Source organism: Python bivittatus, unplaced genomic scaffold (genome assembly GCF_059951505.1).
Source record: "Python bivittatus isolate LINGU-HERP-01145 unplaced genomic scaffold, Pbiv_v1 ctg000810_np1212, whole genome shotgun sequence".
Taxonomy (NCBI): Eukaryota; Metazoa; Chordata; class Lepidosauria; order Squamata; family Pythonidae; genus Python; species Python bivittatus.
The window spans coordinates 1,989,661-2,014,134 of NW_028277111.1; the positions used below are offsets into that span (position 1 = coordinate 1,989,661).

At 43.9% G+C, this 24,474-nt stretch overlaps 1 protein-coding gene across 2 annotated transcripts; it reads right to left on the bottom strand.

Annotated features, from left to right (window-relative positions):
* Positions 1–868: 868 nt before the first annotated feature.
* LOC103050044 (uncharacterized) lies at positions 869–20,168 on the bottom strand. 2 transcript variants are annotated; one of them, XM_088129334.1, is made up of 6 exons: positions 20,060–20,168; positions 17,200–17,278; positions 15,944–16,021; positions 14,033–14,721; positions 8,771–8,891; positions 869–6,187 (listed from the first exon to the last, which is right to left on the bottom strand). In XM_088129334.1, exons 4-6 carry the CDS (start codon positions 14,714–14,716, stop codon positions 3,180–3,182), a joined length of 3,813 nt encoding a protein of 1,270 aa, XP_087985460.1. In that variant the 5' UTR covers positions 14,717–14,721; positions 15,944–16,021; positions 17,200–17,278; positions 20,060–20,168; the 3' UTR covers positions 869–3,179. The 2 variants fall into 2 exon arrangements, with proteins under 2 accessions (XP_087985460.1, XP_087985459.1); XM_088129333.1 differs by having other exon boundaries at positions 15,944–16,026.
* Between the last annotated feature and the right edge of the window lie 4,306 nt (positions 20,169–24,474).

The window sequence follows — 24,474 nt, forward strand, 5'->3', positions numbered from 1 at the left end:
CTTGTAGCCCTCTAATTGGAAGAGTCTGACTGGCTCCTGTAGGGGGTAGAATATTCAGTTAGAACAGTGTTTTCAAACTTGGCAACTTTAAGATAGGTGGACTTCAGCTCCCAGAATTCCCCAGCCAACATGATCTAAATAAGCCCAGGATGGGGGCCATATGGATTTCTAGGGGGTATCTTTGCAGGTCCCATCAGGGCCCAGTGCTTAATCAGTGGGACCTGGGGCATGCTGACTGTGCTGGATTGTACGGGATGGGCAGTCGGTCCCTCCAATAACCATGCCCTGTGCCACGAAGGACATTATAAATCAGTGTTTTTCAAACTTGGCAACTTTAAGATGTGGGGACTTCAATTCCCAGAATTCCCCAGCCAGCGTGGGCAGACGGTTCCATGCCCTATACCATGAAGGACATTATAAATCAGTGTTTTTCAAACTTGGCAACTTTAAGACATGTGGACTTCAATTCCCAGGATTCTGGGAATTGAAGTCCACGTCTTAAAGTTGTCAAGTTTGAAAAGCATTGAACTAGAAGGATCTTTAGTCCTTGCGCCCAACTTCTGCCCCAAGAAAATTGCAAGATTAAATATGTGTAACAGGGTCCTGAGCTGGCATGGATGGGAAGAGGGAAGAGTAGATAGATAAGGTAGGGTGCGAGTGTAACCCCCCCCATCAGCCTCTGCACAGCTTTTTCCACCTCTGAAGTAGGTCCAAGAGATTAAGAAACACGAGACATTGCCTCTTCGAACGTATTCTCAGGACTCGGTTCTCAACCTTCTTGAGATTCGCTTGAAGTACAGAAAGACTAGTCCTCATGAAAGTGCTGAATCCCTCCATTCTGCGGGACTTCTGCTTGTCTCTAGAAGCAGCGTGGTTAATCTGTACGCGATGTATTCTTCCAAAAACCTGTTTATCTTCTTTCCCTGCTTCTTTCTCTCCCTTGTTTTCAGCTCCTCCTTTTCAGCCATGGAATTCCCGTAAGTGGCTTTATAATAAAACATGCTTTCTTCTTTCTGGCAATATGACGATTGTATAGATATATTCCTTTTTTTTTTAAATCATAATTCAAGATTAGTCTCATTCCACCCGGCTTATATATCTAAATCAGTGTCTCCCAACCTCAGCAACTTTAAGATGTGTAGACTTCAACTCCCAGAATTCCCCAGCCAGCATGCTTGGAGAACACTGTTCTAATTAATCCAATTGCCTGAGTTCACACAGTGTACATAACGGCAAACTGTCCACTGTGGCCCAGACTAACCCACCCACATTTTAGTCTTGTCAGAATTCAAGCTGGGTCTTCCAATGAAGCTGAAATGTTCAGAGGCAAAAAAGAGAGCTCCAAACAATGGCTGCATTCACACGACGAAATGGACCAGGTCATTTGGAAGACTTGATATCTAAATCTGTATTACTGGCTGGTTTTAAATGGGTTGGATGGTTTGTGTCTGAGTCTAGAGCATGCAAATCTAGTCTGTTCGGGGTACTGCGGGTTCATTCAGCAACCAAATCACAGTAAAATCTGATTTAATGGATCGTTCAGAGGAGCAGCTGTCAGTTAAATAAGAACTTACATTTATTGCATCAATTTACGACATTTGAATAACTATGTAATTCACAGATAAGTGCCATCGTTCTAGGTAAAACCTTGATTTAATGGATAGAATTCCCTTAAACGGGGGTGAGTTAATTTATTTACAGTGTTTGTGAACTGCCTGGATCATGCTGACTTTGGCCTGTGTACCACAAAGCCACGAAATGCATAAAAATGGTAGCATAATAAAACAAAACAAAGATGGTTGCCCCTAATCATCCAAGATCAGAAGCCCACTTGGACAAGACAGTCTTCAGAGCTTTGGGAAACACAGGGTCAGGCCAAACAGATCTCCAGAAGGAAAGTATTTCAAAGCACGAAGGTACCTCTGAAAAGGACCTGTTGTCTGGCCCACTCCCTGGAGGAGGGGGGACCTCCAGCAGGGCTTCTCTTGATGTTCAGACCAGACAAGCAGAGTTACATTTGGCAAAGTGGTTCCTGACGCAGCCTGTTGTGAATACGGTCAGCACATCATTCAACGTCCTCCAGCCTAGAAGGTTCTCAACAGGCTGAGACACCTCCCACAATTCTAAGTCCTGTTAGACAGAGTCAAACCACTACTCCATCCAGCCTGAGACCATCAACAGTGACTAGCAGAAATCAACAGCATAGGACATCCATATAAAAAAGTCCAACCACCCCCTTCCCCAATTATGGCTTAGTGTGACCTCTGCATCTGCACAGTATGTTGTGGGAACCAGCTGATTGTGGTTTATTCAACACAACATGGTTCAAACCGTGGCTTAGCCCAATGCGAGTCCAACAATGGCAGCAGCTCTCATGTTTTTCCTCATCTCCCCAGGGGTGTCAAGACTGAATCTGGGGACTTTCTGTACAGTGGACATGTACACTGGAGCTATGACCCTATGGCTTTTGCTATGGAGGAACAGAACAAGCCCTATTTGTTAATTCTGCATGTTGCTTTTATTAGCAGTTTCCCCCCCTCCGTAAAACTGAACAAATAACACTGTGACCGTGACGATAAAAGTTGAATTATGCAAAAGAATTCCCAATCATTATATTACATATACTTCTGAGGACTTTCACAGCAAGAATCAACACTGCAGCATTTTGTGTGAAACAGGATATGGCACAAATGTATTCCCTTCCTTGTTTTTTAAAAACCTTTTTGTCAATGTACTTAAAAACCTAAAAACCTGAGTCTGTTCTCTTTTCCCACCCAGCCCAACCCAATTCAACCCAATTATCTGCGTCTACCAATATACAAGAGGCAACTAATTTGACTTCGTGTTCAACAACGAAGCCAAATGCATCTTTTCTCACCGCTTGCTGGGTGGGCATCCATGCTCTGGGATTTTTTAAAATGCAGTTAAGGGGCTGGGAAGAACAACACAACGTGGTCCCAGACAGGCAAAAATCACAATATTCTGGACTTAGGTTTGCTTATCTTCTGCACGCTTTGGTGGAACCATTGCTTTCATTAGGTTACGGCTAAGAGAAGATTTTGGAAGGTTTTCTTCCACTCAAACAGGCAGGAACATCGGTTGTCCTTTCTCTGGTCTGCTGCTGAAACAGCAGCACGATTTCTCAATGGCAGCTCCTGTGTCCTTCGTCTGCTTTGAGATCACATCGACACCTTTTCCGGAGCATTCAAAGCCGGGATGGGTTTCTCCTCCTGGAGGTCTAGCGGAGTGCTGCACACGCCAGACTCCAGCGGTACGAACTGGGGCGATTCAGGTCTCGCAAAGAATTCGTTGTTCAGCACCTGCATGGTGAACTGCACCAACCCGGCGTGAGACTTCTTGTGCCTTATGAGACTGTCTTTGTAAACAAAGCTTTTGTCACAGTGCGAGCAACGGAACGACTTTTCTCCTTTGTGGGCGAAATAGTGTCTTTTCAAGCTCGCGGACTGAGTGAACCATTTCCCACATTCGGTGCAGGTGTAACGCTTATCCTTGGTGTGGACGTGTTTGTGTCTCCGCAGCAGCCTTCTCTTGCTGAAGCTTTTCCCGCACATGGAGCACTGGAAGGAGCCTCCTGGTCCGCTGGGTAGCTTTTGAAGCAGAGAACTCGGTTTCTCTCTCTTATAGGCCTGGTGTCTTTGGAGTGCTGAATTCCATAGGAAATTCTCTTCACCGTGGGTGGGTTTATGGAGTTTTTCTCCTGTGTGGATACTCCGATGCCTTATGAGAGATGATGCAGAGGTGAAGGTTTTCCCACAGTCTGAGCATTGGTGAGTTTTCTCTTTGTCAGTGTCATCTTTGGGCAGAAGAGAGACCAGCTTCTTTCTTTTATGGATCTTCTCCTGGTGTATTTTAAGAGCTGAATCCCACATGAAGCTCTCTCCACAATCAGGGCACTTACAGGGTCTCTCCCGGGTATGGATGCGTTGATGTCTCACTAGGCGGGATGGCCAGTTGAAGTTTTTCCCACAGTAGGTACAGGGATACGATTTCTCCGGGGGAACCGATATTGTTTGGAACAAGAGTCCCAGTTTTTCTCTCTCATGGATCTTTCTATGTCGCAGAAGAGCTGAATACCCCACGAAACTCTCCTCGCATTTGGAGCACTTGAAAGGTTTGCCTTCGGCAGGGATCTGCCGTTGCTTGGAATTCCCTTGTTCCCGAGACACAGGTGGCAAAGCGGGGACCTGTTTCTTTTTCTTATGGAAGTTCTTGAGATGTACCCCGAGAGAGGACTGCCAGAAGAAACTTTTCCCGCAAATGGTGCACTTGTGCTGTTTCTCCCCCGTATGAGTGCTCTGATGGCTTGAGAGGTATGAGGGTATCCTATATCTTTTCCCGCACTGAGAACATCTGTAAGGTTTTTTCTGCCTGTCTGGCTGACTTGGAAGAAGATGGGCCAGTTTCTTTGCCCCATGGACCTTCTTTTGGTGCAGGCTCATAGATGAAGCCCACCTGAAGCTCTCACCACATTTTGCACATGTATATGGTTTCTCTTCAGTGTGGACGCGCCGATGCTGAATCAGGAGATATGTATGGCCGAAGCATTTCCCACAATCAGAACACGCGTAGGGCTTCTCCTGTGTAATTGATATTTTTGGCAAAGGGCCCCCTGGTTTCCTGCTGTCATGGATCTTTCGGTGCCTCTGGAGAGATCGAGGCCACATGAAACTTTTCTCACAGCTGGTGCACTGATAAGGCTTTTCTCCAGTATGGATGTGTCGGTGATTTATTAAGCTTGAGGGACGGTCAAAACTTTTGCCACACTCAAAACATTTGTAGGATCTCCCTTGCACCAAGGGTAGTTTTTGGAGGAGGGGGACCAATCGCTTTCCCCTGTGGACCTTCTTCTGATGTAGATTGAGAGACGAAGGCCACATAAAAGTCTCCCCACATTCGGTACATCTGTGGGGCTTCTCACCAGTGTGGATACGTTGATGCTGAATGAGGTCTGACTCCTGCTTGAATCTCTTCCCACACTCCAAACAGTGACAGGATGTCTCCTGCGTAACAGATATTGTTGGCAGTGGTGGTCCCGATTTCTTTTTCTTGTGGGCCTTGACATGTCTTTCAAAAGCTGTCTCCCACGTGAAACTCTCCCCACATTTTGTGCATGTGTAGGGTTTCTCTCCAGTATGGACACGCTGGTGTCTTATTAGGTGTGACATCCGATTAAAACTCTTCCCACACTCTGAACAGGATTTTCCCTCTGTAGTAAGTGTCTTTTGCAAAGGGGCTCCTAGTTTTCCTCTCTGGTGAACTTTGCTATGTCTTTGTAAGGATACAAGCTCCAGGAAACTCTTCTCACACTCAGGGCATTTGTAATGTTTCTCTCCAGCTGGGAGAGGCTGAAGTGTCTCGAGATGCGACATCTGCTTGAAGCTTTTCCTTTCATACGAAGCCGGGATGGCTTTGTTCTTTACATGGATCTTTTTATGCCTCCGATACGATGAAACCCATATAAAGCTTTTCTCGCATTCAGAACACTTGTAGGCTCTCTCTTCAGCGAGGGGCATTTGCTGTTTTCTCAGCTCCGGATTTTGATTTCTTTCAGATTTCTCTCCACACTCTGTCTGGCTATTGGGATTCTGCTCTTGATGAATTCTTTCATGTATGTTGAGGTCCAGAATGCTGTCAAATTTTTCCCCACACTCACTGCATATGTACCGTGTGATTTCCTTTGGAGAAGGAAGAGCGAAGATCTCACCCGGCTGGGAGTAAGCGGCATGAGGATATCCTTGATCCGCGTTGTGGGTCCTCTGATGTCTCTTCAGGGCTGTCTTGTCATAGAAACTTTTGCCACACTGGAAACACCTGTACGATCGTTCCCCCGTGTGGATTCTTTCATGCCGGGTGAGGGTCGCCTTGCGGGTGAAACTCTTCCCACACACCAGGCACTGCTTTCTTCTTTTCTCCTTCTGGTTGTCTGGACAGAGGACAATTATTTCTGCTTTCCTACCCGCCTCCTCATAATTAACCCCAAGAGGTCTCTCCTCCATACGGTATGCTTCCTGCTGTCCCTCTGTCCTGTGCTGATTCTCAGGGGACTCTTCCTGATTATGATGTTGTACAGCAACATTATTAGCTCTCTCCGGGGGCACCCCGTGTTGCTCTGTTTGCTTCGATCTTCCTTGTGGATGATTTTCACTCTCGCGCAGCTTCCAAATATCTGCAGAAATGACAGGCACATCTCCAATGAGAGCACACATGGGCCATGAGAATACAGTTAACAAACTTATAAACGGCATGACGTCTTATTGGCAAGCAAATATTTCCTGGATTTCGAGCACTAAACAAAGTTAGAAGAGAGCCCCGAATGGTCGATATCAAGAAAAGGGATCATATAACGGGCTTAAATTAAACACTCCCACACACATTTTATTGCTTTGGGGGTTACTCAAATACCTGCACTAAATATCATTGTCCTGATCATGTAAGCTGTTGTTTAAACCTGGTAATGTCACAGATTGGTCTCAGTTTATGGCCCCTTTGAAGATTATTCTGGGATAAATAAATTTGGGATACCTTCCCAGCTTTCTGAAAAGATTTAAAGACCTGGCTCTGTCAGTGTGCATGGGGTGATCTGGGCTCTACCCATCGCGGGTGGTGGTTAGCCCCCTGACGACGCTCCCTAAAATTACTCTCCATCTTCCTTGGAACCTATTTATTTTTAGGACTGCTTTCATATTGCATTTGAATGAATTTTATTTCTGCTGTAAACCACCCAGAGCTGTTTCAATGAGATGGGTGGTGACAAACTTGATAACTAGATAAATAAATGTGGCTTAGTCATTAATAGCCCTGAGCATATAAAATACATACATAAATATATTTGCTAGAAAGATGCAGAAACCCGCCCTGATTTCTCTAGCTCTACACCGAAATCATATATTGGTCAAAGGTACTAAACCAGTGTTTCTCAACCGTGGCAACTTTAAGCCGTGTGGACATCAACTCCCAGCGTTGCTGGCTGGGGAATTCTGGGAGTTGAAGTCCACACGGCTTAAAGTTGCCACGGTTGAGAAACACTGCACCAGACCAAGAAGATCAAACACACGGGGAAAACACAATTATACAAATCAGTTCAGAGACCAAGCGTGGTCTTGCAATGAAGGGGCTGGACTAGGAATGGGAAGACCCGGATGCTAGTCTCCACTCAGCTAAGGAAGTTCCCTGGGGAATCCTGTTCAGTCCCTTTCTCTCAGCCCCAGAGCCTGGATGGTGTGATGGAATGGAATTATGAAGGCCAGGCTCAGGGAGAAAAACATGTTCTTACATCTCCTGAGGAGCGTGGGAGATAAAAGAGGATGAGACTGGCACCTCCCTGAGGAATTCACAATGTTGTGGCTGGCGTTACTTGAGAGCTGGGGTTTCAGTCTGGGAAGATTCTTGCTAGAAGTTGTAGCTAATATACATAGCTGGACTGAATTTACATGGTCTCTTGGAGTTCCTTGGGCTAGGCCTGACAGGTGGGCTAGTGGGAATGTGCTGGATTGGAGCAGGGAACCCAGGTTCTAGACCTCCCACTGACATAGAAGCCAGTGCTCTCTCTCAGCCCTGATCAGTGACAAGCTGGTTAAAGAACAAATCTCTTGTTGCATCACGCATCGACGGTTTCGCCACATGCACTGAGCATGCACAGTGCACATGAGCAGACTCTGTAGCCCAACGGGACACACCCTGAGAAGAAGCAGTGGTTCAGAAATGAAAAGCTAGCAAGGGCCACAACGTCACAATTCCTTTCTGTCACATCCAGTGCAGGAGGTAGAGCTTGGCATGGCTACCTCACCATCACAGAATCAAAGAAGGACAGAGGCCCCTGTTTAGTGCAGCACTTTAGAAGAAAACGTCTCTTTCTAGCCTCCTGTTGAACAAGTCTGAAGAAAGGGAAACCCCCCCCACCACTCAAGGTCACCAGCTGCACAGCTGAACTGCTCTCAGGTTTTCCCGAGTATTCAGCGGGAACAGATCTCCCTTAAACTTAAGACCACATTTTTGTGACCTGTCCTTGGGGATAATTGTCAAAACTATTTCGAGCTGACCTTGGGGACAGAGAAGGTATGAGGGAGCCACTAAGGGGGAACCATCGAAGGGAAACTGGAACAGGGTTTCCTGATATTGTTTTTCTACTTTAGGAAGGAAGAACATTCCTGGAATCCCTGCTGTGACTGTCTCTTGGCCTGGCCTACCTGGAAGGGCTGACATCCATCTTGAAAGCCGATCCCTGTTTCTCTCTGTCCCATCTTATACTAAACAAAATCAAGGCGGGGTTATTTTGAATTTGTTTCTTATGCAGTCTGGCCTGCAAGTCCCCTCTTAATGTGTGGCTCATTCCTTCCCTCTCCCCAAGGTCTGCTCCAAATTCCTTTACAATAATAGAGGGTACTTAGACGCCAAGAGGAACCAGAGTAGAGCCCAGAGTATAAGAACTGTGGCCTCATGACAGCATGTACCTGCCAATAGCTGAGCTGTCCTATTCCAAATGAATTATATTTCTGGTGGTCTTCAAAGGCAGCCCCACGTAGGGCGCCATCTTCTTTCACCAGCTGTGACATCCCTTCGAGCATTTAATGCCGTCATATCCCCCACTCCCATCGTCTTTTCTCCAAGTTAAACATGACTGGCTCTTTCGGTCTCTCTTTGGAGGACTTAAGTGTCCAATACCTGATCATTCTTTTTAACACCACCCAGTCACACTGAGCTGGACAGCCCCCCAAATGCTTTAAATTAAAATAAATACAGCAAGTCTTACCTGCATCAGCATCTTCTTCCAGCTTCAGCTCCCTGCCAAGTTGTAGTCTCTGCCCGGCATCAGATGGAGCTGTCTCCAGACGCTGCAGATTTGCAGATCCAGGATCTCCTTCCTGTCCTACCTACAGGAATAACCAAGTGGATGTGAGAGATTGTGAAGAGGCTGGGAAAGGAAGGCAAGGGAGAGGAGCAATAGACAGTACAGGTACCCCTTGCTTAATTACCCTAATTGGGACCTGAATTCCTGTCACTAAGCGAAGCAGTCATATGACTGCACAGCTTAGCAATGGAAATTCCATCACTTCTGGAGGGACCCAAAGGGGGTTCCAAGTTCCAAGTTGTGCACCAGCACATTGCTTTCGATGTGTATTCCCCATTGCTTACTCTCTTCTAACCCCTTCTTCTCCAATCTCTCCACTCGGCAAAGGGGGAAAAAAAGAAAAACAAGAAGTCTCAGGACATGTACTGACTTTACAGCGATCACATGACTGAGGGGCGCTGCGAAGGTTGTAAATGGTTGTAAGTTGGTCATAAAGGGCCCCTTCATGGATCACTGCCTTGTCGTGGCGAAGGGGCTTGCGTAACTCAGTGAAGCCATGAGCTATACCGTGCAGGGCCACCCAAGATGGGCAGGTCATGACAGAGAGTTCTGACAAAATGTGGTCCACTGGAGAAGGAAATGGCAACCCACTCTGGTATCCTTGCCAAGAAAACCCCATGGACAATGTTAAAAGGCTAAAAGATATGACACCGGAAGATGAGCCCCTCAGGTCGGAAGATGTCCAATATGCTACTGGGGAGGAGCGGAGGGCATTTCCAAGTAGCTCCAGAAAGAGTGAAGCGGCTGGGCCAAAGCCGAAAGGACGTTCAGCTGTGGATGTATCTGGAAGCGAAAAGAAGGTCCGATGCTGTAAAGAACAATATTGTATAGGTACCTGGAATGTAAGATCTATGAACCAAGGCAAGCTGGATGTGGTCAGACATGAGATGACAAGATTGAACGTCGACATCTTGGGAATCAACAAATTGAAATGGACGGGAATGGGTGAATTTAATTCAGGTGACCATTATATCTACTACTGTGGCCAAGAAACCCTTAGAAGAAATGGAGTTGCACTCATAGTCAATAAGAGAGTGGGAAAGGCAGTAATGGGGTACAACCTCAAAAACTACAGAATGATCTCAGTGCGAATCCAAGGCAAACCATTCAACATCACAGTAATCCAAGTCTATGCCCCAACCACTGATGCTGAAGAAGCTGAAGTTGACCGCTTCTATGAAGACCTACAACACCTTCTAGAACTAGCACCAAAAAAAGATGTCCTTTTCATCATAGGGGATTGGAATGCTAAAGTAGGAAGTCAAGGAATAATCGGAATAACAGGCAAGTTTGGCCTTGGAGCATAAAATGAAGCAGGGCAAAGGCTAATAGAGTTCTGTCAAGAGAACAAGCTAGTCATAGCAAACACTCTTTTCCAACAACACAAGAGACGACTCTACACATGGACATCACCAGATGGTCAATACCGAAACCAGATTGATTATATACTTTGCAGCCAAAGATGGAGAAGCTCTATACAGACAGCAAAAACAAGACCAGGAGCTGACTGTGGCTCAGATCATGAGCTTCTTACTGCAAAATTTAGGCTTAAATTGAAGAATGTAGGGAAAACCACTAGACCACTCAGGTATGACTTAGATCATATTCCTTGTGAGTACACAGTGAAGGTGATGAATAGATTTAGAGGATTAGATTTGGTAGACAGAGTGCCTGAAGAACTATGGACGGAGGTCCGTAACATTGTACAGGAGGCAGCAACTAAAACCATCCCAAGGAAAAAGAAATGCAAGAAAGCAAAATGGCTGTCTGATGAGGCATTACAAATAGCTGTGGAAAGAAGGAATGTGAAAAGCAAGGGTGAAAGGGAAAGATATAAGCAACTGAATGCAGATTTCCAGAGAATAGCAAGGAGAGATAAGAAGGCCTTCTTAAATGAACAGTGCAAAGAAATTGAGGAAAACAATAGAATGGGGAAGACTAGAGATCTCTTCAAGAAAATTGGAGATATCAAAGGAACGTTTAGTGCAAAGATGGGGATGATAAAGGACAAAAAAGGCAGGGACCTAACAGAAGCAGAAGAGATTAAGAAGAGGTGGCAAGAATACACAGAAGAACTATACAAGAAAGATCTTAATGTCCCTGATGTCCATGCTGGTGTGGTCACTGACCTTGAGCCAGACATCCTAGAGAGTGAAGTCAAGTGGGCCTTAGGAAGCATTGCTAACAACAAAGCTAGTGGAGATGACAGGATTCCAGCTGAGTTATTTAAAATACTAAAAGATGATGGTGTTAAAGTGCTGCACTCAATTTGCCAGCAAGTTTGGAAAACGCAACAGTGGCCACGGGATTGGAAAAGGTCAGTTTACGTTCCAATTCCAAAGAAGGGCAATGCCAAAGAATGCTCAAACTATCGCACAATTGCACTCATTTCACATGCTAGCAAGGTTATGCTCAAAATCCTACAAGCTAGGCTTCAGCAGTACGTGAACCGAGAACTACCGGATGTACAAGCTGGGTTTCGAAGAGGCAGAGGAACTAGAGATCAAATTGCCAACATTCGCTGGATCATGGAGAAAGCACGAGAGTTCCAGAAAAACATCTACTTCTGCTTCATTGACTATGCAAAAGCCTTCGATTGTGTGGATCACAACAAACTGTGGCAAATTCTTAAAGAGATGGGGGTACCAGACCATCTTACCTGTCTCCTGAGAAATCTGTATGCGGGCCAAGAAGCAACAGTTAGAACCAGTCACGGAACAACCGATTAGTTCAAAATAGGGAAAGGAGTACGACAAGGCTGTATACTGTCACCCTGCTTATTTAACCTATATGCAGAGTACATCATGAGAAATGCCAGGCTGGAAGAATCACAAGCCGGAATTAAGATTGCAGGGAGAATCATCAATAACCTCAGATATGCAGATGATACCACCCTAATGGCAGAAAGTGAAGAAGAACTAAAGGGCCTCTTGATGAGGGTGAAGGAGGAGAGTGCAAAAGCTGGCTTGAAACTCAACATTAAAAAAACTAAGATCATGGCATCTGGACCCATCAATTCCTGGCAAATAGAAGGGGTAGAAATGGAAGCAGTAACAGACTTCATTTATCTAGGCTCCAAGATCACCACAGACGGAGACTGCAGCCCTGAAATTAAAAGACGCTTGCTCCTTGGGAAGAAAGCTATGGCAAACCTAGATAGCATATTAAAAAGCAGAGACGTCACCTTGCCGACAAAGATCCGCATAGTCAAAGCTATGGTTTTTCCAGTAGTAATGTATGGCTGTGAGAGCTGGACAATAAAGAAGGCTGAGCGCCGAAGAATTGATGCCTTTGAACTGTGGTGCTGGAGAAGACTCTTAAGAGTCCCCTGGACTGCTAGGAGGTCAAACCAGTCAATCTTAAAGGAAATCAACCCTGATTACTCATTGGAAGGACTGATAATGAAGCTCAAGCTCAGATACTTTGGTCACCTAATGCGAAGAGAGGAGTCTTTGGAGAAGACCCTGATGCTGGGAAAGATTGAAGGCAAAAGGAGAAGAGGACGGCAGAGGATGAGATGGTTAGATAGCATCACTGAAGCAATGAGCATGAAACTGAGCAAACTCAGGGAGGCAGTGAAGGACAGGAAGGCCTGGCGCAATATGGTTCATGGGGTCACGAAGAGTCGGACACGACTTAACAACTGAAGAACAACAACATAAAGGTATTTTTTCAGCACTGTCGTAACTTTGAATAGTTGCTGAACGAGTGGTTGGTAAACAAGGACTAGCTGTAATAGCCATGACAAGTTATAACAAACGCTGCCCTCATTTTTATTTATTTTATTTATTTATAAGTCGCCCATCTTCCCTGCTGGGTTATGATGCTGCTGTCAGATGAGGCTTATGTAGTGACATCACCATACAGCTCACACACTAAAAAAGCTTGCTGGCAAAAAACAGGCCAGCCCGCCCAGCAGGCTTGTTTTCTGCCTGCAATTGCCAATTACTGGCTGAAAGTAGATTGGCTGTAGTCTCTTGCTGTTGGCCTGTTGTTTTTTTGGTCTCTGCTTGGACTTTTTAAAAAATTTCTGAGAATCAAGTTATACCGGTTCACTTCACTAGTTAAACTGCGGCATCCATGAGTATAATCTAGGGGTTCTCAAATCGTGGCGTGTGATCAACTCAGAGGGGGATCAGACATTTTTAGAAACCTGAGCAGGATTGCACAAGCAAAAGAGAAGCACTATTATAATTCTGCTCCTTGCTTTGCCTGTCCAAACCCGTAGTAGGCAGTTGCAATTTTGCAACGTTTGGGAACCCCTGGAAGATAGAGATGAACATTTCAGAGATAAATGCTAATACCAATGAAATTATTACATTTACCTGGGGGGGGGTTGTCACAGTACTGCAAAGTTTGAGAAACCCTGTTTTAATCCTTAAAATAATCTTTGCAATGACAAAAGTGCAGGGAAAAAAAGCAATTACACTCTTTAAATTACTGAGAAGTGGAATGGAACATCTCACCCCAACCCCATTACGAACATGATGTGATCACACCTACTCACTTCATTGTTCCATTTACTGCTGCCCTTGCCACTAAACTGATAACGTGGCCCCTGATCACCAAAGGATTACTCAGCCCCTCTGGGAAGAGAACATCCCATGTTCTAAAGGTTTGTCTTACATTTGGAACAAAACAGTGTCTCTTTCCACATCATTTGGCCTGTTCTCACCCAAGGAATGCTGAGAACACAAATAATTTACTTGGTCCCTTGCCCTCTGCATGGTGTAATAGCTTTTGCTAAGCGCTGCCTACTACATATATGACAGATATGGCAAGGGATGGTTTAATTTCAGAAATGACCCCAGTAAATAATGAAAGGAACAGGCCTCATTTTTGCAGTCTGCAGGATTAAATACTTTTTAAAATCATCCTCCTGGCAATTTTTCTTTAGATCGGGTGGTAGGTAGCTGTCAGCCTGGATTTGGACTTAAATATTTTGTGGCTCTAATATAGATATGAGGGAGAAAGAGCTTGTTTTGAATTCCCATTGTTCTCTAGATTTCATGTTCTGTCAAAACGTTCCAAATTAATGTTCCAAGTGGGGCTGTTTCATTCTGAGTTCCGAATGTTTGTTTTGTGCTCAACCCTACTGTTTTGTGCTGTTTTCTGTCAGACTGCAGCCAACGTCTAAGAAGAGAAGACGCCCTTCACACATACCTGTGGTTCTGTTGTCTCCGGCACCCACTGCCTGAGCAAGAAATCCTCAGCCAGGGATATTACTTGATCACTGTTCTCCACATTATGCCTCTTGACCCAGCTCTGCATCTCTGGTGGAAGGATGGCCAGAAACTGCTCCAGGATTAGCATTTCCAGAATCTGTTCCTTCGAGTGTCTCTCAACTTTCAGCCATTGATGGCAAAGCCTCTGCAGCTGATTATATACCTGCCTTGGCCCTTCAGCCTCCTGGTAGCAGAAACGTCGGAAGTGCTGCCGCTGCTTCTCCCGGCTCACAGCATCCGCCTGCAAGATGGCTGCCTTCATTTTCCCATAATCCTCTCTGTCTCCCACCTCCAGCCTGCTATAGGCTTGCTCAGCATCTCCTCCAAGAGTGGGCCGGAGACGGGCTGCCCATTCTTCCTTGGGCCACTGGAAAGCTGTGGCCACTTGCTCAAAGGAAGCTAAGAAGATGTGAGCGTCCTCCCATGGCGAGGGCTCTGGAAGAATCTGTGGGGCTTCCACTGTACTTAGGAACTCCTGCCACTGAGTCTCCCAGAGTTGGGCCAAATCCTCTTGATTTTCCACTTTCACCTCCTGTTGACTAGCTGTGCTTCGGAGCAATGACACTGTTGCTCTGGGGGGCTGGCTCCCTCCTCCAGGATCCTGTTCTTGTCCCAACATCATCGTGCCTAAGAACGTAAACACAGCTTGTCAACTCAATCCCTTGAAGCAGCCCAGCCCCTTTCCTCCAACAGGAGCCAATCAGATTCCCTGGGAGGTCCACTGGAAAGAAAGCAAAGCCTCCTGAACTGGTTCAGACACCTCATATTCAGAGATACATTCTCTGAAGATGGAAGATCTCCTGAATGAACGTGACCATTTTTTTTTTAACTTTCCATAAGCAGAGGAAAAGTAGAAATGTGTCCAGCAGGACCCCTCTATTTTTAACTACTCTATAGGAGTATATCTATCTATATCTATATCTACTCTTATAGGAGCCACTAAACCAGGGTTTCTCATGCTGGCTGGGGAATTCTGGGAGTTGAAGTCCACACAGCTTAAAACTGCCAAGATTGAGAAACACTGGTTCAGACAATGGTGAGCAATCTGATGCACAAAAAATGATTTAACTCCCATCAGTTCCAGCCAGCAGGTCTAGTAGCTAGAGGTGATAAGGGAGTAGGTAGCCCCTAAGCCTCATACAACCACCACGCAGCCTCCGATACTGAAACTCCATCACTGAATTTCAGTGGCACACTGACCAAATTTCAATAGTACAGTTTTCTTCCTGAAATGACAAGGGAGATGAGACATATTTATTGTTGTAGTTATTGTTATTATTACTATTTTTTTCTTATATTTTGTTGTTTCATTGAAAATCAATAAAAATACATAAGGGAGAAGGGAAGCAGAGAGGTCCTAAATTTCTCCACCAATTGTCTTTTTTGGCTCAACTTTGGCCTTTTTGCAGGGTTTTAAGGATGGAGGAGGGGGGAACCTTCTCAAAGGCAAATCCATTTCTAACCTCCCCAATAGTCCAAAATGAGCCCCTAAAACTTAAAAACCCCCAAAGCAGCATATATTATAGTCTCTACAACTTGACCACAGGTTGCCACCAGAATGTAATTTTAACGTATTAGAAGCAAAAACAATTGAACATGCCAGTATTAACATTTATTTATTTAATACATTTATTTAATAAATATATACAATTAATGTATAAATAAACATATAAATTTAATAAATAAATAATATTAACATATTAGCTATATTTAGATAACACTTAAAGAAGAATTAGAATGCTAGCTTCTATTATCCATTTGATGGTCTCCTCTCACTTCAACTCCTATGTTTTATCTTACATTTTCCTTGCCAAACTTTTGGGAAAGGTTATTTTATTTTTTTACTGACCTTTATTCTCACTCCTGCTTACACCTTGGCTTCGCTTATAGGCTTAATCTTGCAACTTTGAGAAGATTCAGTTCACAACTGCCCTAAACAAGACAAGTGGAGTGTTACAATATTGGATGGTTTTACTAAGAAAAAAGGGGGGAAAAATGAATAGGGAGCAGAGAAGGTGTCAAAAAGATAAGCAAGCACTCCTCCCCATAAAAAGAATAAATTGTCTATTTATGGTCAGAATAAGACAACAACGTCCATGGTTTTTACTAGGTGGGGGGGCTATAAAATGGGTTTGGTATGTAAAGGTTGCATTAATGAGGAGACTGTATTGCAACATTCTGAGCAGAACCGACTAAAAATTAGAGACAATTTTCCCCCCTCAAGAGATTCCTTCTTCTTCACTTCCAAATAAGCAGAAAGTGATTGGTTTCTGAGTACCTTCTGAGTACAGTGATTGGTTTCTGAGTCCCTACTGTTCATCTGTGCAGGATACAAATCAATCATCAAATATTGCTTCAGAGTTGACCTATGCAGGTAAAGCTGCATACTCTGATACAATGAACAGAGATTTTTTTTTTTTTGCAGGCAAAAGAGAATATGAAAGATCTAACAGACAAGGATTTTAGTAATCTTTCCTCTGTGATTCTGGCAAATGAAACCAGCCTTTGATGGATCACAAAGAATGTGTTTATTTATTTATTGAATTTGTCACCACCCATCTTGTTAAATGACTCTGGGCGGTTTATTTTTGATCACAGATATTTTAGGTAAACAACAGAAAGCTAAGTGGCGACCCTAGCTTTCTTAATGGAAAGTGCTAAATGATGGAAAACGAGATCTGGATAAAGAAAAAGGCACCTATTAGTGTTAAATTCCAAACCCCTTTGGTCCCTGCACAAAAAATGGCCTCTGATCTGATCTTGAGTGCAAAAATCTCACAAAAATGAAATAAGAGGACTAAGCAAGTTTAAAGAAATTCAGAGACATAAAAGAAGTCAACATATGCTTACCCAGCTGGGAAGCTGAATATAAAAAAACAGTAATTTACTAACTAATAAAAAGAAATAACCTTGAGAAAGGGGGGGAAAAACCTCTCCAGGAAATAGTAGAATGAATGAATGAATGAATGAATGAATGAATGAATGAATGAATGAATGAATGAATGAAATGAATCCTATAAATAGTTAGGAGGACAATAAGCCCACCATATACTCCAATTCCCTGGAAACTGAGAATATGCCAATAGATATTAATTGCCATCTTACCTGTCCCTCCTAAAGTGCTGAATCTTGCCAACAATCCAACATTCATTCATCAGGAATACAGTAGTCTTGATCCACTATCCTAAACCCCAAAAGCATATTAACACAGGCTGAATGCAAACTGGGATTTTGCATGTCTCCCCTAGCCCTTAATTCCAACAATAATTGCTATCAAGGACACAAATAAAATAGGATATTTCTTTTATGATGATCTCAAAGCCAGAGCAATTGTGATGTGTGCTTCACAAGACATTGTTGATCTAATACTTCATTTCAAAGGCTCACTGCATAAATGCAGCATAAGAGTGACCAACTGATTACTTGCCATCAACTTTTAGCGATATTGACATTGGACCAACTGATAAACGAAGACGAATTTTTAACATATGCTGTGCTAACAGATAAATATCATCTATCAGATGTAATCCAATGGCAATATTTACAGCTACAACATTTGTTAACAACATTGTTTGGACCAGCAGCTTCTGAGACACCTGAGATAATAGAACCACTGGTTAAATCCTTTAAAACTAAAAAAAACAACTTAGTTTTCATAGATATTTGTTATTAATAAATCAATTTGATATGCAGATGCTAAGAAATGAGCAGAATAAAGAATTAAAGGTTCCTATATTGCCTAGACCAGTGTTGTCCAAACTTGGCCACTTTAAGATGAGTGGACTTCAACTCCCAGAATTCCCCAGCCAGCCAGCTGGGGAATTCTGGAAGTTGAAGTCCACTCATCTTAAAGTGGCCAAGTTTGGACAACACTGGCCTAGACAATGGGAGAGTGTCTTAATTTCTATAACAAGAGTGTCAAGGGACCTTAAACTATGACTTATACAACCAAAAATAATATTTAGTATGTATTGGACTCCATTACATTTGTATAGAAAAGGACTAAGGTAGCATTTTGTTGGAGATGTGATAAGGATAATGCTTCTTTAAAACACACGTCTTTACAATGTCCTATACTTACTAAGTTTTGGGAGAAAGTAGGGGACTGTGCGACAAAAGCTAAAATCTTTTAAAATCCAACATAAATGGATTCACTGTGCCCTTACTATGGCTAAAAGACTGATATTGCAGCATTGGAAAGATAAATGTATGGCCCCATTCACTCAATGGATTGAAGACCTGATTGCACTTGCCACCTATGAGTGGATTGCCTATAGACGTAGACCTCGTATGGACAAATATAATGAAATATGGAACTCATTTATACAAAATACACTAGGTTAAAAAAGAATGATAGTTATATAAGTGTATTAGAAATTAATATATACATACCTGAATAATATTTACATTAGATAAGTACATATAGAATTGTAACTGTTAACTGCTGTAACAAAATATATTATACTATGTTTCTTTTTTTCTGTTGTTTTTTTCACTTTTTTAAAGCATTTTTATGTGTTGTTTTTCTTTTCTTTGAGAACGTACGTGCTTGCATTATAATTATCTTTGTGTTTTGTTCCTTTTCTTCTTCAGTCATTTTAAAAGCAATAAATAAACTTAGAGCTCACAACTGGAAATGACTATTCAAGGAACAAGTCCTTCTGAATTCTGATTAATAGGAGTCATTAAGCAAAGGGTTATGGCGACAGCACCAGAATTCTTCCAAGCATTATTGCTTTCAAAGATGAACCTTATATATAGGCAACTCAAGACCATTAGTTTCTTCCTCACTTTCTCCTGACCTTAGGGAAAAAAAACCCTTATCTTTTCTGATCCAAACTTATCTTGGATACAGTTTACTCAGCAGCCTCTGCCCTCATGATCAATGTGAGAATTCATTCTGATGCCACTAGGCAGGTCTAATTTTGAATCAGCTAGGTTTCTGCTGTTTGACAGAGAACCCTAGGTGACTCTTGCAACCCCCCAAATTTTGGCAGTGTCTATCAGAGTAAAGAAGCAGCTAATGAAATCATTAGGAACGCCGGTATTATAGGTTAACCGTGAATCTGTATCCAATCTGCATCCTTTGGTTTTGGCTTCTGGTCCCACTTAATATTTATATTCTGCTCTGTTTTGTCTGGGGTCTTCTGACTGCAATAAACTTACAATTTAAAAAAAGAGTACTCTATTTAAATCAACCTTCTTCCACCTAAGTGAAGGTCTGATCTTTGCTCTTCATCACCCAGAAGCCTCTGCCACTGTGACTGGGGAGTGCTGGGAGCTGAAAGTCATCCGGCTGGTGGGGGCTCCAATTGAGGAAGGCCCATTTAATTGAATTGGAACAGATTCTGCTGGCCTGACCCACTACTTTTTTCCCCTTGAAATGTGCTTCACATCTCCCGGCAAGTCTCTCAAGGGCCAAAGGTGCATATCTGATAACACATTTTACCATCCATCCATCCATCCATCCATCCATCCATCCATCCATCCATCCATCCATCCATTTCATTCAATTTATATGTTTATATATAATTAATTTAAATTAATTGGTTATCAATTGGACCCTAGGAGCATTTAAACCAGTGTTTCTCAACCTTGGCCACTTTAAGAGGGGTGGACATCAACTCCCAGGATTCCCCAGCCAGCATGGTTGACTGGGGAATTCTGGGAATTGATGTCCACCCCTCTTAAAATGGCCAAGGTTGAAAAACACCGATTGAGACAGCAGGCACTGAATCCATTGGAAGGGGAAATCATGCACTGCTGGCTACCCCTTTTCCAGCTTTTCCGTGGAAATAAGTCGCTTCTTTTGGGATCAAGCTGCTTGGTTAGGATTGCACTGTAAAAATCCCCCATGAGGGGGGGAGAAAACCCGCCCTTTTTAAGTCTCCAGCCCACGCCTGCTTGCCGCGCCTCTTTTCTCCCGCCCAGAAATGCCTGCCCTTCTCCGCCCTCTGCAACTCACCCTTTTGCATCGCCGCTTCCCTGCTCCGGAGCGCGAGACAGCCACAAAACACGGGCTCCAGCCGAAGGTGGGAAAACCCTCCTCCGGGTACCCAGGCCGGAAGTCCAGCAGCGGAAATGGTTTGGCCCCTCCTCCTCTCCCAAATCTATGGTCTTTGGGGGAGTCCCTCTAGGATGCTACAGCTCCGTCGATTTGCTGCAGGGGTTTCTCACTCCCCCACCCGGCAGAAAAGGGATTTTAAACCTGGGGTGTCTCTCCCATTCTTTGCCTTACTGGGTGTAACCCCCCGCTTTTTTTTTAAAATAGGTGGAAGTTCTGACTTTTTATATATATATATATGTTGTTGTTCAGTCGTTAAGTCGTGTCCGACTCTTAGTGACCCCATGAACCATATTGTGCCAGGCCTTCCTGTCCTTCACCGCCTCCCTGAGTTTGCTCAGTTTCATGCTCATTGCTTCAGTGATGCTATCTAACCATCTCATCCTCTGCCGTCCTCTTCTCCTTTTGCCTTCCATCTTTCCCAGCATCAGGGTCTTTTCCAAAGAGTCCTCTCTTCGCATTAGGTGACCAAAATATCTGAGCTTGAGCTTCATTATATAAACCTGGGGTGTCTCCCCCATTCTCTGCCTTACTGGGTGTTATACATACATACATACATACATACATACAGTCAGGTCCAGAAATATTGGGACATCAACACAATTCTAACATCTTTGGCTCTATACACCACCACAATGGATTTGGAATGAAACAAACACAATGTGCGTTAACTGCAGACTGTCAGCTTTAATTTGAGGGTATGTACATCCAACTCAGGTGAACGGTGTAGGAATTACAACAGTGTGCATATGTGCCTCCCACTTGTTAAGGGACCAAAAGTAATAGGACAATTGGCTTCTCAGCTGTTCCATAGCCAGGTGTGTGATATCCCCTCAGTACCCCAATTACAATGTGCAGATAAAAGGCCCAGAGTTCATTTCAAGTGTGCTATTTGCATTTGGAATCTGTTGCTGTCAACTCTCAAGATGAGATCCAAAGAGCTGTCACTATCAGTGAAGCAAGCCATCATTAGGCTGAAGAAACAAAACAAACCCATCAGAGAGATAGCAAGAACATTAGGCGTGGCCAAAACAACTGTTTGGAACATTCTCAAAAAGAAGGAACGCACCGGTGAGCTCAGCAACACCAAAAGACCCGGGAGACAACGGAAAACTACTGTGGTGGATGACCGAAGAATCCTTTCCCTGGTGAAGAAAACACCCTTCACAACAGTTGGCCAGATCAAGAACACTCTCCAGGAGGTAGGTGTATGTGTGTCAAAGTCAACAATCAAAAGAAGACTTCACCAGAGTGAATACAGAGGGTTCACCACAAGATGTAAACCATTGGTGAGCCTCAAAAACAGGAAGGCCAGATTAGAGTTTGCCAAATGACATCTAAAAAAGCCTTCACAGTTCTGGAACAACATCCTATGGACAGATGAGACCAAGATCAACTTGTACCAGAGTGCTGGGAAGAGAAGAGTATGGAGAAGGAAAGGAACTGCTCATGATCCTAAGCATACCACCTCATCAGTGAAGCGTGGTGGTGGTAGTGCCATGGCGTGGGCATGTATGGCTGCCAGTGGAACTGGTTCTCTTGTATTTATTGATGATGTGACTGCTGACAAAAGCAGCAGGATGAATTCTGCAGTGTTTCGGGCAATATTATCTGCTCACATTCAGCCAAATGCTGCAGAACTCATTGGACGGCGCTTCACAGTACAGATGGACAATGACCCAAAGCATACTGCAGAAGCAACCAAAGAGTTTTTGAAGGGACAGAAGTGGAATGTTATGCAATGGCCAAGTCAATCACCTGACCTGAATCCCATTGAGCATGCATTTCACTTGCTGAAGACAAAACTGAACTGAAGACAGTTGCAGTAGAGGCCTGGCAGAGCATCACCAGGGATGAAACCCAGCGTCTGGTGATGTCTATGCGTTCCAGACTTCAGGCTGTGATTGACTGCAACGGATTTGCAACCAAGTATTAAAAAGGGAAAGTTTGATGTATGATTATTATTCTGTCCCATTACTTTTGGTCCCTTAACAAGTGGGAGGCACATATGCAAACTGTTGTAATTCCTACACCGTTCATCTGAGTTGGATGTACATACCCTCAAATTAAAGCTGACAGTCTGCAGTTAACGCACATTGTGTTTGTTTCATTCCAAATCCATTGTGGTGGTGTATAGAGCCAAAGATGTTAGAATTGTGTCGATGTCCCAATATTTCTGAACCTGACTGTATATACACACACACACACACATATACATATACATATATACATACACATACACACCCCACCCCGTGCTGGCTGGGGAATTCTGGGAGTTGAAGTGCACACATCTTCAAGCTGCCAAGCTTGAGTTACAAGGACTCCCCAATGGGGCTTATTCTGTCCCTCCCCAACTGCAAAGGATGTGGTGGGTGGGTGTAATGCAGGGGTCCCCGCACTCTTCAGCTCATCATCCCCTGCATGACGTTTCAGATTGTTCATCAACCCCAAAACATTTATTATAGGAAAATAATTGAACAAATACTACTTTAATAGTACTATGAATAGCAAGAATAGCAAGAACAAGAGCGTTGACCTCTTGGATAGTCCCAAAAACAACAGCATTGACCTCTTGGATAGTCCCATCAACCCAGATAGTTCCATCAATCAGTATCCCCCCATACTGACCACTTTGGGGAACCCTGGTCTAATGGAATCAAAGGAATCAGAAACTGGCAAGAAAAAAAAAACTGTTATAACCTTGAAAGAGTAAGATTCCCTGGTAGATCTTATTGGTCTCCAGTCTCTTCTAACTTAAAATCTCTCTCTCCCCCATCCCAGGTTTTGTGTAGGCCAGTGTGTTTCAACCTGGGCAGCTTTAAGACGGGTGGACTTCATCTCCCAGAATTCCCCAGCCAGCATTCTGGGAGATGAAGTCCACCCGTCTTAAAGCTTCCCAGGTTGAGACACACTAGTGTAGACTGTGCAATCATGCTCCAGGGCTGGATTTTTATGTGAGGGAGTCATTGTTTCATAGCGGTGGCTTCCTGGTTTCCAGGTTGACAATATATGGCAGCTTCCGTGGCTTTCCTATCTCAAGTAAACTAGAGGTAGGCGAGTCCCCATAGCTCTCCCAAACCTATCACCACTTACTAAGGTTTATTATTATTGATTAGACTTACTAAGGTTTAAAGTAGAAGAAGAGGGAAGTGATTTCACGCGTGGATGGGGAGTAAGCATGTATTATTCCACTCCACGACGACTTGACGGCATTTAACCAATGAATTACATGCAAATGCAACTGAAATCAAACCCGTTTTCAGGCTTTGTCCTCCGACGCACTGCGCGGCAATGGTTCCCAGCCTCCTTGCTGCCCCGTCAGATTCAACTAACCTTCGGGGAGGCGCCCTGATTTTGTTCCGCAGAAGCCGAAAGGGCCATTCAAAGAGCTACAGTAAGCTTCCTATGTCAGGAGTTTCTCATGGGAAGAAATTCATCCCATTATCTGTCCAACAATATTATGTCTCGCTTATGCAGCTTATGTAAACAAAACAACTTGTGACTGTGTGTCGTGCACGTCTACTGCTAATTACTGCCACCTATAGGCGTGTGTATGCTAGTTACCCAGTGGGGGGGTATAGAGTGACAATATAACTGGAGCATTGTATGCCCAGCTTTGCAGTTGTAGTTGCAGTGGAGCGTTAGCCACTATGTAGGTATGTAAGTTTATAGGTTATGTAGTTGTAACAAATAACCAAGTAGTGTACCTCTTCTCTAAGAGTTTTTGGCTAGAGACTTTATGTTTGTGGATAAGTCTCGGATGCTGAATATATGAGAAGACGTGTTTTTTCCTATATTTTGTATACAACTTGTATTTTATGAAGTTTTGCATTTTTATCAATAAACAACCAGATAGTATATATTTTCCGGCTGAGTTTCTTTGGAGAACAAGATAGGGACATTGCAGTTTGCAAACCTATCATGCTGGTGTGTATTTTTTCCCTGGGCAAAGGGTTTCTGGGAGCACTGCTGTACTCTGCTCAACATCCTAACCCTACGAAACTCATTGCCCCATGAATTGTGAACTGCAAAGGCTTCCTTTATGGCAGGGTTTCTCAACCTGGGCAACTTTAAGAGGGGTGGACTTCGACTCCCAGAATTCCCCAGCCAGCCCTGCTGGCTGGGGAATTCTGGGAGTCGAAGTCCACCCCTCTTAAAGTTGCCCAGGTTGAGAAACCCTGTTTTAGGGCAAGGGAGGGGCGCTGCAGAAGTTCCCCACGGCGGGCACAAAGACTTCTTTTCGTTTTGGGGCCAGAGGACCAAGGGGGGGGTGTGTTTCTCCAACCCCCCCCCAAAAAAAAACTCCTTTCCCCAAA

What these genes read in the sequence shown, in the direction of transcription:
- LOC103050044 (XM_088129334.1), bottom strand. Translation starts at nt 14,716, where the DNA reads ATGATGTTGGGACAAGAACAGGATCCTGGAGGAGGGAGCCAGCCCCCC. An exon ending in CGGAGACAACAGAACCACAG is followed by an intron (nt 8,892 to 14,032) that starts GTATGTGTGAAG and finishes TTATTCCTGTAG; the next exon opens with GTAGGACAGGAAGGAGATCC. An exon ending in GGAAGAAGATGCTGATGCAG is followed by an intron (nt 6,188 to 8,770) that starts GTAAGACTTGCT and finishes TCATTTCTGCAG; the next exon opens with ATATTTGGAAGCTGCGCGAG.